The 13,951-nt window shown below is 30.8% G+C and overlaps 1 protein-coding gene across 1 annotated transcript; it reads left to right on the top strand.

The window, feature by feature from the left end:
* Nucleotides 1–2,263: 2,263 nt before the first annotated feature.
* Nucleotides 2,264–13,796, top strand: LOC145330764 (FMRFamide receptor-like). The gene is made up of 8 exons (XM_080175428.1): nucleotides 2,264–2,362; nucleotides 7,215–7,281; nucleotides 7,820–7,887; nucleotides 9,148–9,212; nucleotides 10,636–10,715; nucleotides 13,109–13,181; nucleotides 13,598–13,662; nucleotides 13,774–13,796. The coding sequence occupies exons 1-8, from the start codon at nucleotides 2,267–2,269 to the stop codon at nucleotides 13,794–13,796; spliced, it is 537 nt and encodes a 178-aa protein (XP_080031554.1). The 5' UTR covers nucleotides 2,264–2,266.
* The last annotated feature ends 155 nt before the right edge of the window (nucleotides 13,797–13,951 follow it).

Raw genomic sequence — 13,951 nt, 5'->3', positions numbered from 1 at the left:
TCTTATCGATGCTGTGCCGCTAATAAATCTTGGCACAATTTTATCATGCATATAATGTAAAGGAGTTTATATATATGTAAAGATAGGCGTCAGGGATTTAGAGATAGGTAGGACAGAGAAATATTGAATCCTAATTTCAGAGATAGATTATATTCTGTCAATCCGTGGTTTAGCTGCTTTTTTATTCATTATTCAAAAATCTCCTGTTAACTAAAAGTAAAATTTAAACAAACTTTTAGAGAAAAATAAGCGTTTTTTTTAAATTCTATTAAAACCAACTCTTTAATTGCACGACCTTTGGCACGAAATAACAACTGCATGTGGTTTTTTTTCTGTTAAAATGCTAAGGTATTTCCCCAAATGTAAAGTCACTAATGTTTAACTATTTAACGTCTTTTATATGAAGCAGAAAAGAAAAAATAAAACATTTTGCCCTACAACCATGTAAATATTCACATAACATGATTTATTAAGATATTATTCTCTTGTTAGATTGGAATAAGATGGGGTATATGATGTGTGGGTATATTTATATACCAATCTTATAACCATAACATGCCTTATTTATCATATTTTATCAGATACATACCATTTCTTTAAGTGCCCCTTCCCTCACTGACTGATTGAATAGAATAGAATAGAATTTATTAACTAATGCAATACATTTAAATTATTAAATATACATATAAAATCATATTTTAAAAATTGCATAGCAAGGAGTAATTAAGCCTTGGAGTAGGCCGTAAATTTACCCCTTTAATTAATTTCATTTATTATTTTATTTATAGCGAGAATTACAAAAATTATTTATTATATAAAGATATTTACACAAATTTAATAGATCAATAATTAAGTGGGTTGACTAAATAACTATTTACAGTTACAGAAATTGATTTTATTTCTTACAGGAAAAGCATTTTCTTTTGTTGCAATGAATTAATTTATAATTTGAAAAATATTCTTTTTTAATCATGGACAATGATTTCTTTATAGAGTCTGAAAGCCTTATTTCATTTCTCAAGTTATTCTAAAGTTTTGGAAATGACACTGCTGGAAAATATTCAAGATTGATTCTTTAATTCATATGTTAAGAAATATCGTGTATACAATTTTAAATAATGGAGTGGTGTAATCACCTTTAAAGCCCTTTTTTGTTTAAACTTTTCTCCTGTACTAAATTAAACCACCCATTTTTATACTACTCAAAGTATTTTCTTTTTCTCCATCAATTAAGATTTGTATACTTTTGTGTCATTGCCATAAACGTTTTTACTTCTAGCGCAATTTGGACGATAAGAATACCAGCAACGAGCGAAAAATAATGATTTATTTTAAAATTATAAAAAAAATTGTCAAACGGTTTTCAACACTCTTATACAATACTTGGAATTTGTTTTTTCTTACTTCTAAAATACTTTTAAACTATTTCTCTGAATTGTACTTTAAAACATGTTTTTGTTATCAAAAAAGTTTCATCAATTTTATAAGACTGATAAAACGTAACTTTTAGGATATTTTTAATTAAACATGTACTTAATTTTTTTTTTAACCAATAATAAACAAATTATACCCAGTAGATATCATTGAAAGTATAATTGCAATTATAGAATACCTATAATTGATCATAGCTTTTAAGTGGCTTGTTCCAACACATTATCTATAACATTAGTCTATACTTTTTACTGAAAATAATCATGTAACGTAATTTTAATCGCCCAACTCTCTTGTAAGTACGGGCCCACAGCTCCTTGGTGCCAAAAAAAACAGGAATAAATCCTAAAGCACTTATTTTGTTGAGCTTTGCTTTATTGGATGTTGTCATCCTTTGTTCGCTTCATATTTACAGGGGCTGCTATTCAACCAATTTATTCTATTTGAAATTGAAGAAAATTCAATATTTTGTGGCGTAGAACTTTTTTGGGTGTTACTGATGGTAAGTGTGTAAGAAAGGGTGAAAAAAGGGGAATCGGGTTGTGGGGAAATATTCACTTAGAGTTGTTTCCCTTTTCCCTGACTCCATCAAAATATAAAGGTTTTTTTTTACTTTTTTTATTACTTTAGGCAATAAAGGTTAGGATATATAGGTATTGGGTAGCCCCACTGGTATAGGCCCTGTAGGGGTGTGTCACAAGAAAAAAAAGATTGCTTATCCCTTTCCATTTTTGTTACATAAGGTTGTTGGCGGATTACAGTGCTTGATAGGAACTTATAGGGAAAGCACCCAAAGGTTTTATCTTTAAAATAATTTTCTAATTGCAGAAAAAAAATGGAAACAGATTTTGAGTTGGAGGAAATGTTGTTTGCTACAAATAATACAACAGCGGCAAATTTACCAGAAATTTGTCCTATGCTCACTAAAGAGGTAAATATATCATTTTTATACATCACTAGCCGCTATTAAGCCGCCACTTAGCTGCCATTTAGCCGCTATTTAGCTGTCACAAATATATAATGACAAATTAATATAAAATTAAACATAAATGTTTTTTTTCGGTTCTTTTTATTATTTTAAATTATGAAACAAAGCCAGCATAACATATATATTATTTTATACATAATATAATAAGATATAATATAATAAATGTTTTGAAAAATTTCATTATTGCTGAATCGGCTATTACGATGATATAACAATTATCCAAGTTTTTAAGGTTTTCACTCCCACATTTGGCGTCATTACACTAGAAAGGAGCAAATTTAAACAATTTCTTAAAGATATTACTGAAAGTCTATAATTTAATTAGTGAATACGCCCCTATTATCTAGGGGCTCTATAATTGAAGAGGATGGTAAAGGCATAAAAATAGCCTTAAACCATCGAAAGGTTTAAATCTAAAAATAAGATAGCCGTAAACCCATGCCAGGTCCTATGTGAACCTTACTTGAAAAAGAGAATCTAATTGGTTCAATAGATTTTGAGATCTTAAGCTTCAGACAAAAACATTACTACTTTATATTAATAAATTTTGCTTGACTTTTTAAGAAAGCTTAATGATATATTTGTTCTTGTATTATTAATTTGACGTGTAAAAATGTGTACGGTTGAACTTTCATTTTTTACTTTACTTTTTTCTACTCTTTTATTATTAGTAATCTTCAATATTTTCCTGAAAATCTTGGAATGTAAAAAAAACTTGTACCCAAAGTTTGATAAACATATTCTCTTATTCGTTGGCTTAAAAACTTTTATCAAATCTATATTGGGTGTTACAAAATTGAAGTTTTCAAACTTTAAAGAGGGGATAATTTTGTTTTTCATAATGAGAGATTTATTTACAGGAATTTGCTGTACATTGTCTTATCCTTAAGATCCTAGAACATCCTACAAAATACTAAATAATTTCTATATAACCTAAGTCAGAAGGAGTGCTGTAACAAAAAAAAAACATTTCATTAATAATTTCCCAGTATAGGTAAAGTTAGAATGTTAAAATGAGTGTTAAGAAATATAATCATTGACATATAAACTGATGAGTAAATAGCATGCAACCAACCCAGGGATTTAAATGGATAAGACAATGGCCGATAAATTGATGAATATCCCTAATGATGATACATAAAATTAACCTTTCTGTAGTTTACAATTAGTGTTTGAGACGTTTGGTCACCTAACTTAATGAACCAATCAATCAAAATTTAACCTAAGTCCCCAAGGTGGTTAAGCCAACGAATTCTCATATTGTAAAATTTTGTCTTAGGTAATGTATATTGATGGAAATAAAGAGTTGTAGATTAATTAAGCTGCCATTGCCCATTCCCTCCCTAAAGTATAATTTAGGACTAGGTTCATACTAAAATAATTGACACACAATCATAATAAAAAAAACTTTTTTAATTATAAAAAAAATATGATGGTAGTAAGTACTAGAAACAAGAATGAAAACATTTATTATTAGCGTATTGATTAGATGAAGACAAAAAATTAATGGAGATAATTACAACCCCCAAAGCAAATTTTACCCCAGGGTAAAAATTTCGGGAGGGGTTAAAAAAAATTTCGCTGCGCTATGCGTGACATTTTATCCTCCCCCCCCCCCTTCAAAATTGTTTGGGGGGCCCCAAAAAAAATAAAAAGCTTGGACGTCCGTGACCCCGGTGCCAATTTTTGATTTTAAAAATAATAAGTAAAATAGATTTTTGGAGACAGATATTTTTTTCTATGTACAATTTCTTTTTATTTGGGGGGGAGGGGGTACCCTCACCAAAAAGAGTTAAAAACCTTCCCCAGATATATAAGTAGCTTCACTGTTTAGGAGACCCATATATCCTTTCAGCGGTTAGCGAGATCCTTCGCTACAGACAAACAAAATCTAACCACTTTATATAATGGGATAAGTGGTATGTTGAAAATGTTAAACTTAACAAAAAGTTGTATCTAACTCTTACATAATATCACTTGAAACCATCTCTTCCTGATTATTAATATTATATATAATAGAATATATTTTTAAAACAAAATAAACAAGATTTGTTTATCTTCTCTAACTTTTAATGAAAACTTTATTATATGAAAACACAAACTCACTTAAAACTTTCTATCTCCTCCATGTTATATGTACATATACATCTGATAATGTGTTGAGTTTAAAAAAGATTTTTTTAATGAATGAATAGTTGAAAATAGGGTATGACAATTTTTGCGGAAGCCGCATTAAGACTCTCGGCTTAAAGAAGCCATTGTCTGAAGCAACCATCGTATTACATAAAGTAAGTAAGGATTATTTGTCCTAAGATTTCAATAACTTCTGAACTGATTGAATTCTCTTTCATATCGAAGCTTCACATATGTGCCGGGTTAGTTTTAGGCTATTTTCTTTCTATATTTAAGCCTTTGGATGGTTTTAGGCTATTTTTTTACCCCTTTATTAGCCCTTTAAATATAGACCCCCTAAATGTCAGGGTAGCATCTACTAGTATACTATTAAGTATAGGATTTCTTAATTCCTAAACCAATTGTCCCATAGTATTCATAGAAGTTTAGACAGGTTTTAGGCTATAATGCGGTGTCACCAATACCCCTATATTAGACAAAAAAATAAGAGGCTTCGTTTTAGGTAAAGCCCATCGATGATAGGGACCCAGCCGTAAAAAAGCTAGAGACATAATTGTTTTTATTTCGTTCCTATATTAATATTGCATTCCCCAGTTCTACCTTTCTTTACGACGAAAAAATGATTTCATTTGCGCATTAGAAAAATTGCCAAAACCATTCTCAATAATGGCAAAGAATGAGAGGTGTACAAAATGAAGAAAATTTATTAATATTTCTTTTTCCCCAACACAAATTACTCATGCAAAAAGTTTTTTAAAGTAGTATTTTTATTTTAAACAAGGATACTTTTTTAGTAACAACATTTGGCCCGTCACATCCCGTTTAACACACATGAACCAAACTGCTTGTGATTTGAACCCATACTAGTTAGGGAATCCCGAATATTTTTTTCTTTTTATTTAATTATATGCATGATTAATGATAGACAGTCGCTCGGACATACAGACAGAAGGACAGACTTAAATACTAATTGAGTAGCTTTGCTACTACTTATAAATCTAGTTATTTCTGAGGAAATTAATTTGTATTGAGTTTTACTTTTCGAGCAACTTCAACAGTTTTTACGTAAAATAAAACAAACAAAAAACAAATAGCAATGATTATCATGACAAGTATTATACGGGGAATGCATTGGCCCAAAACAGGCGCAACTACTAACAATGCACAGTTAGGACTCTCAGACAAAGGTAGTAGTTAAAAGGTTGGTTGTCTGAAATAGTTGGGATGTTAGTGCTTTGGAACCTACTGTAAAGGTCTAGCTTAACGTCTCTAGAGTTATTTATAGTAGAAATATAATGCGAAAGGAAGTATGAACATTAACTTAAATAAATTAGAAAAAAGAGTGAAGAGTGAGAGGGTAAGGAACAAGGGAGTCAAAGATTTTTTATTTTATTGGGGGGGGGGGGCGGGGGGGGGGATTTAAAAATTGAAAATTTTACAATTTTGGAAGGAAGATTAATTTATATTACGTTGTCATTGCCCTAAATCATTGAAATAGAATTTAATTTTTTGTTTGTGGGTAAGAATTAATTCCATATCATAAAGGAACTGGGTGTCTTTCTGGGTGCATGTCAAGTTTAGTATTCGTCCAGGCCCCAGGCAGATTTCAGGCTATTTTGCCGTGGCAAAAATCAACAACCATAAAAAAATAACAGGTATGAGGCGAGATATAGACTGTTTTTTTTATTTGTAATTTTTTGCTACATTTTTAAAACAAAACAAAAGGTAAATCAATTCAGGAATTTAAAAGGATAGACAATGGCAAATCAATTTATGTTCATCCTAAATTGTAATTCACAAAATTATCCCTTCTGTAGATTGAATTAGTAGTTGAAACGTTTGGACACCAAACTTAAACAACCTACTAATTTAAATTCAAAGTCCTAAAAGTTTTTGAGCCAAATAATAAGGAAACGTTATTATAAAACTTTGGGGACTTATGTATTAAACAGCCCAATGTCTCCTCCCTCCCTGAAATAAACTAAACATTGGAAACCAATATATAAGCTTTTTTGCTTTATTAAATACGCAAACATATCTTTATTTGCTCAACTTACAAAATCCTTTTTTGGAAATTTTAAATAAAATAAGAAAATCCGACAAAATTATGCTAAAAGGTACAGTATACATTCATTTTCTGTTATTTTGTGTACATATGATTTTTTTGCTTCAACCATTATGCAAAAAAAAATTATTAATTATGTAGTATTTATCAGAAGTGTTCACTTTTTATTTTTAATGGAAGTCACTTAAAAAGTACAAGATGGGCTCGGCAGCCACGCGCCACGTGTTTCTGGGCCTAAGGGTGATTGATTGCCTTAACCTAGTGGGTAGTTTTTCGTTTATTTGTTTTTAACTTTAGGACAGGTTATGTAGACCCTTATTGGGTATTTGTTAACCCCGCATGGTTAGGGCCACCCTTAAGGGTTAGGAATAGGAAAAAAGACAAACACTCGCCCCTTTTCTCCAATTATTTAATTAAAAATGGGGAGGGTAATCAGTGCTCAGCTGGGTACACATTTTCTATAAAAAAATCTTTGTACATTATATTTATTTTATATGTTCTAGTTATGACACAAAATTAATTATTAACGATGTTGTTTTTAAATTTTTCTCCCATTTATATTTGTTTTTATTTAATCTAACCAAATTTTGAATATAGGATGAGACGATGTTGTACGAGATAGAATTCATCTGTTGTATTATTCAACTTGTTATTTGTATTTTTGGTAGGAGCTTTTTTTTTCAATTTCTTCAATTTTTGTAACAAAGTTACTCAATAACATGTCAATTTTCGTACGTCAGATTTTAAAAAAACCTTATTGTTATATACAAATAACATGAATTGTGTTTGCCTTTTTGTTTAAACCGAGAAGACCTTTACTTTTCAGGAAAGTTTCATGTAGGTACTGGGAAGGTTTTATGTAGGTACTGGGAAGGTTTTATCGGCAAAACATTTTGCAGTAAGAAGCATTAAAAGATACCATATACTTGAAGCTTTTTATAGTGCCTATAAAAATGATGTTGCACTGGCCTACCATTGAACTGTAAACTGTCCTTCAATTGGTAATTCAGTCTTTGAATTAGCCTATCATTGGTCATTTGCATTGTGCGACGTCACTTTTTTATAGACACTTTAATTTGCTTCTAAATGCTTCCTTTATTTAACTTGATCCAAATTTTCTTTTTCTAAAGGTAAAAAAGAACGTCTACAATATACAATTTATAAAATATTTTGAAGTGGCAAATAATTTCTTTTTGTTTCAGGTACAATTGGAAACATGTTTTCTGTGTTTCTCTTCAGAAAGAAAGAATTGATAAGCTTTTTTAATCAGGTACTCTATTTTTTAATCAGGTACTCTATTTTTTAATCAGGTACTCTATTTTTTTAATCAGGTACTCTATTTTTTAATCAGGTACTCTATTTTTTAATCAGGTACTCTATTTTTTAATCAGGTACTCTATTTTTTAATCAGGTACTCTATTTTTTTAATCAGGTACTCTATTTTTTTAATCAGGTACTCTATTTTTTTAATCAGGTACTCTATTTTCCCCTTTGCTGTAGGACTCTTGAAAAACCTTTTTTGGATCCACCAAACCTACCATCTAGAAACTTTAAGCAATAAGATGTTAAATACGGTTTATACGGTAATTCAATCTGTTTATAATATATATTTGCGTTTTATGTAACAATGATACTTTTGATACTTATTTATTATGAGTAGTGTAGAATTAGATATTACTTTATAAATAATAAACCATTTAAAATAAGAATGCTTTTTATGAGAAGACTTTACTTGCTAAAAAAATTAATTATTCTGTATAATACCCTACTGTTTTTTCACAGACCTAAAAAATGTTTTTTTTCCTTGTTTATGAATGAGGAAAAATTCTTTTAAAGATTTGGTGTTTTCACTCAAACCCATAAATGAACACAAAACAACCCTCCCCCCCCCCCCTAATTAAATTTCAAAACAGAAAAACCATGCGAGGTTTCTTCCTAACCTAGCTCTAGCTACAATTCTTTAAATTGTTTATTGTGGTTCATATGGAATGAGAGGGAAACCGCTAAAACTGTAAATGTCATTTACAGAATATGCAACAACAAAAAGTAAAGTGATATATGCATTACTTAAAGTGACAATTTTAAAGCTGCAAGATTTTATAAGCTTTAAACATATAGTACAGTGCGGAGTTTAAAATAAATTCAAGGTCTGTTGACATTATTAGATTACATGAATTTCTTCGCTTTTTTATGAAAAAAAGTAAAATATCCTCTTTTTGAAATTTAATATTATATCGGTTACGCCCATAGAGGCCACTAGGGGCACGTAAAATGTTTTCTTTTCAATCTATTTTAAGATTAGCTGTTTGCCAAATATCTCCGCTATGCGGCTTTAATATTCATTTTAAATTTATCTTGGGAAGGTGGTTTACCCCCCCACCCCCCCCCCCCCAAATAATTATAAACCTATCAGGAACAGCTTCATTGTAAAGGAGATCCATATCGGTTCACTGTTAAGCGAGATCCTCCGGTACAAACAGACAGACAGAAAGTTTTTTTACGTCCTTGTTATTAACGTTGTAATTTTTAGTTATTGTCGTCTCTGTCTGTATTTGACATGCTCTACCTAATCACAATGGGGATAGAAGCAGCAGAGTAAGTAGTTTTTTTTATTATTAATAGCAAAGCTTCTCTATAGCTCACTTTGTCCGCATGTCCGTTTGTTCGGTTATATTAGAAATATTGGTTTATCCCAAAGTTTGAGTAAGTACATTGGATTTAAGAGTTACAGGGCTGTTATGTTACCAGTTGAAATTTCTTGTGAAGATTTCTCTTTCAAGTGGCCAGATAGTGTTTAACTCATTTCAACTAAAAGTTTAACTTTAATTTTAAAAAATCTCCAATATGAATGCTAAAGTCTATTCTGTCTTTAACTGTTGATCATATCAAATGCTTTGCTTCAGTCAAACTGTAGATTATTCCTATCTAATACTTTACTATGTATGTATGCGAGCAAAGATCTCCTAAACTACGGGACTAATAGTTCCACAGTTCAGTAATGGATAAGCATAGACGTACCCCCATTTAAAATTTACCCCTACCCTGGGGGTGCCGTAGTAGGCACCCCCAACCATTTAGGAGGGGGTATTTACCCTCCCTTAACAATTTTGAAGGGGGTAAATAAAATAAATAAAAAATCTCTACCAAAAAAATTTTACCCCCCCACAATTACGAATTACCCCCCTCTAATAAAATTTTACCCCCCCCCCCAAAAAAAAATGCTTGGACGCCCCTGTGGATAAGGGCATGTTAAGGGCTATTTATATAAAAGAAATATTCTTTTAACTTTATATTTTTCTATAAATATTCGTCTAGATTGTAAAAAAAAGGATGTAACAGAAACTTTTGTCTAAAAAGTTTCATTTAAATAAAATGTTTTGAATAATTGATGTCTGTAAAGAATGTTACTCACACCCTTTTTTCACAAAATATTTCTTAAATTTATTTTTTTTATATATTTGATTTTTTATGACTTATTTTGCTGACATAATAAATTTTTAAAGTTAAAAACTAATTTCTGAGCACCTAATAGTTATTTATTGCATCGCATTACAATAGACAGGTTTCAGCAATAGATATGTAAGATTAAAACCAGTTTTGTTATCCCCGAGGGGCCGACGACCCAGGCTAACAAAACTGTTATTAATCTTGTGATTTTTATTTGAATATTCGGGGAAAATTGTCTGTAAAACGTTGCTATTCATGATTTTTCTGTATGGCTGAGAGAGAATCTGTTTTAATCCAGCGGATATTAATCGGTTTCGGAACTATACGGATAACAAATTATTGTTTGACTAAAGTAACTTTTTGGTTCATAGAAAGAAAACAAAGTAGCGGGTTTCGTCGTATTTTCACAGTAGCTTTTCTCCTATTTGTAGAACTTGCAGCGGGCTCTTACCCTGCGGGGCATTTATAAACATTTACCTAACCTAAAATAACCTATCAAAAGCTACTGTGAAAATACGGCGACACCAGCCACTTCGTTTTCTTTCCATGATCCAAGTTTTTATAATTTCAGTAAAATTGGGCTGCACACCGTGGTTCACACTTTTCTGTTTCCATTCTTCCTCTACCCTCTGTCCAACATTGCTTTTACAGGTCAGGGATATTTTGGTACCAGTAAGGGATATTTTGGTACCAGTCAGGGATATTTTGGTACCAGTCAGGGATATTTTGGCACCAGTCAGGGATATTTTGGTACCAGTCAGGGATATTTTGGAACCAGTCAGGGATATTTTGGTACCAGTCAGGTATATTTTGGTACCAGTCATGGATATTTTGGTACCAGTCAGGGATATTTTGGAACCAGTCAGGGATATTTTGGTACCAGTCAGGTATATTTTGGTACCAGTCAGGGATATTTTGGTACCAGTCAGGGATATTAAGGGATAAGACGATGGATATTCCTTATGAAAGATGAAACCAAAATTAAACTTGTAATAGAATTGATTATTGGTTGAGAAGTTTGGACACTACTAGTTTTCAACTAACCTATTAAAATTAGACTTTTGGTACCAGTATAAATTAAATATTTACAGTTTAATGTCCCCTAACTCCCTCATTTTTAACACCTATATTATATTTAGGCTTTTTCTATGCATTTTTCCGTATGTCCGTTTGTCACACCATTATAATAGATTCTACGCAGATGAATAAAGTGAGCTGCTTTTATGTATTTGCATAATATAAGTTCATAACCAACATTACATGCTACAAATGTTTGTTACATAGATAGATTTAACCCCTGCTCCCTCCACACAAATTTTACCCATATGCAACCCCAAAAGATCTTTTTTTTTGAGGGGGGGGCTTAGGGTAATTCCCTTTTACAACTACTATAAATCAGGATTTTTTTATTCCCCCCCCCCCCTCTCCAAACGGATAAAAACTTGGACTTTCTTAACCCCCCCCCCCTAAAATTAAATAAGTAGAAGAAAAATGAATATTAATATGCGGTAAAAGTTTAGAAAATCAATCATAATAACTATCATATTTTCAATATTTAGATCAAAAGCTTTAAAATATTCATATCAATTTTAAAATTGCATTCAATTTACAACAAAATTTACATTACAGAACACAGTAATAGTGTCTGACTGATTATGACGTAACAAAAAAAATTAGCCAATGAGAGGCCGTTATTGACCAATGGTAAAATTTATAGTGGCCTCTCATTGGCTACTTTTTTTTGTTACGTCATAATCAGTCAGACACTATTACTGTGTTCACAGTTACAGGCTAAACTGTAGAATAGCATAGCCTCGCGTCTTGTATAATGGTGTTTAAATTGTCATGATAAAAAGTTCAAATGAATCTGATTCTTGGAAAAACTTTATGAATTTCAGGGATTCTGAAATAGTTCAATAGAGGAAAATAAGTACACGATTAAAAAAATATTGATTATATTCTAAATAGTGCCCAATCAACGTAGGAATGATTGATATAAAGGAATTACCATATCATGTAAAGTGTCAAGCTAGCTTATAAATGGACATCCTGATAATGATAATATTGATGCTGTGCTTTCTTAATTGTACCTTGTTGTTACGAGATTCGTCCTGCAAAGTATTAAAAAATTATTAGAGCTATGCTGCTATAGGAAAATTGACTGACCCAAGTTATAGAAAAGCTTATGACTCCTCAATTAAGAAAGCAGTCACCATTTCCGTTTCAATTTAGAAGAAGATTATTCTTCCATTAACATATCCCTCTATCCATGTTTTTTAATGATTTAGTAAAAAGTTGAGAAAAGACATTTTCATTAGTTTTATCCTCTCATAAGATTAAATTTTGAATAAAATTGTCAATTATACGGCCATAAAAGAAATCAAGATGAAATTTACGATATTACGAGATGCTTTTAGTGAGTCTTAAAAATTTTTAGTGGATATTTGTTTTTGAAAGATTTTTGCATAATTTTTTTTTCTGCAATATAAAAAAAAAATAATTTTCTCTTCTATTCTGACTTTTTGGACAATAGATTATGAATTAGCGAAGCTACACTTAAACTCACTTTGTCTGTCCGTCCTTCCGTCAGTCTGTCCGTTTACAATGTCTAATTTGCAAAGTTGAATTTAAGATAGATGACTGTTTTATTAGAAAAGATTCACGTAAGTAAGTTGCATCCATTATATTAGGTTTCTTAGTATGTCGGTCATACTGCAAAAGACATGTCTATATTTATATACATTTTTTTAATATTTTCTATCTTCATCTCGCGCCTCTTCTTTCTTTTTAAGTAACTTTGTCCATTTATGGATGTTTTCACTCTTATTTTGTTGATTTAAAAAGACATTAATTTTTGCTATTGTTAAAAGCGAAGCTATCATGTATTTAAGCAGTTTTGCAACAAATTTACTTACAATTTTGTCTATATTTATGCCTTAATATTTTGCTCATTCAGTTCTGACACTCTGCAAGTGTTAATGTTCGTTTGTCCTTCCATTTCAGAGCTTTGCTTTTATGGATGTTGTCAACCTTGTTCTATTAAGGTTCAATCTACATGACAATGGCTATTGCAATTGAGAGGTACATTGCTGTACATCATCCGCTGGATTATAACAGGTAATAATTTTATTTTCAACACGTTTGGGAATCAACTTAAAGTGCCCAAAAAATTTCCTCGTACAATACAAATGACCAATGACAGGCCAGAATACATTTTCACATTGGTTATTAAAAATGTATACTGGCCTATCATGGGTCATTTGTATTAAATGACGTCATGCGCACTAAACGAATTAATTTTGTGTCCAAAGGCTAAAGATGACTTGAAAAGTTTTTTACGTTTAGAAACAAAACAGCAAAAAAAAATTATAGATTTTTACCATTTAATGATTGCTGTATGTTTTTACAAAACATACAAAATTAACAATCTTATTTTGATATTGCACTATTTCGATTATTAATTTAAATTTCTTTTGGCAGTAATGTAAGAAAACTGTATTTCTAAACTTTGAATTGAGCTTATGTGTGTTTAGGGCTATGAATGATGTATCTGGACATAAGAGAAGACTGGCAAGATATCTGGTTCCTGTATGTGCAGGCACTACAACAATTTCATATAATATTAAATATTTTCTTCATTTGAAAATGCCAAAAAAAACTATAAAAGGTTTGAAAATATGACAGATATTTATCGAAATTTACGTCCAAGGTCTCGTGGCCATGGTTGGTTAACCCCCTTGGTTTTTACAAATCTAGGGAAATTTTTAATATTTTATAAGCCAAGATGAGATTTTTCCCACTCGACGTTTCTCTCCTTCCCAAAAAATGGCTTTAGTGTCCTGTTTGTTTTAAATTAATTTGGTTTAAAAGGAAAAACTTTTTTATTT

The sequence above is a fragment of the Acartia tonsa genome, chromosome 10 (genome assembly GCF_053477335.1).
Source record: "Acartia tonsa isolate MP-2025a chromosome 10, ASM5347733v1, whole genome shotgun sequence".
NCBI lineage: Eukaryota > Metazoa > Arthropoda > Copepoda > Calanoida > Acartiidae > Acartia > Acartia tonsa.
The sequence above is the reverse complement of the archived record's forward strand: the minus strand, read 5'-3'. Positions and strand labels throughout refer to the sequence as shown.

Coding starts and splice junctions, on each gene's coding strand:
- LOC145330764 (XM_080175428.1), top strand. CDS start 2,267: ATGGAAACAGATTTTGAGTTGGAGGAAATGTTGTTTGCTACAAATAAT. Junction 10,716..13,108: donor GTCCAACATTGCTTTTACAG/GTCAGGGATATT, acceptor TGTTCTATTAAG/GTTCAATCTACATGACAATG. Junction 13,182..13,597: donor CATCCGCTGGATTATAACAG/GTAATAATTTTA, acceptor ATGTGTGTTTAG/GGCTATGAATGATGTATCTG.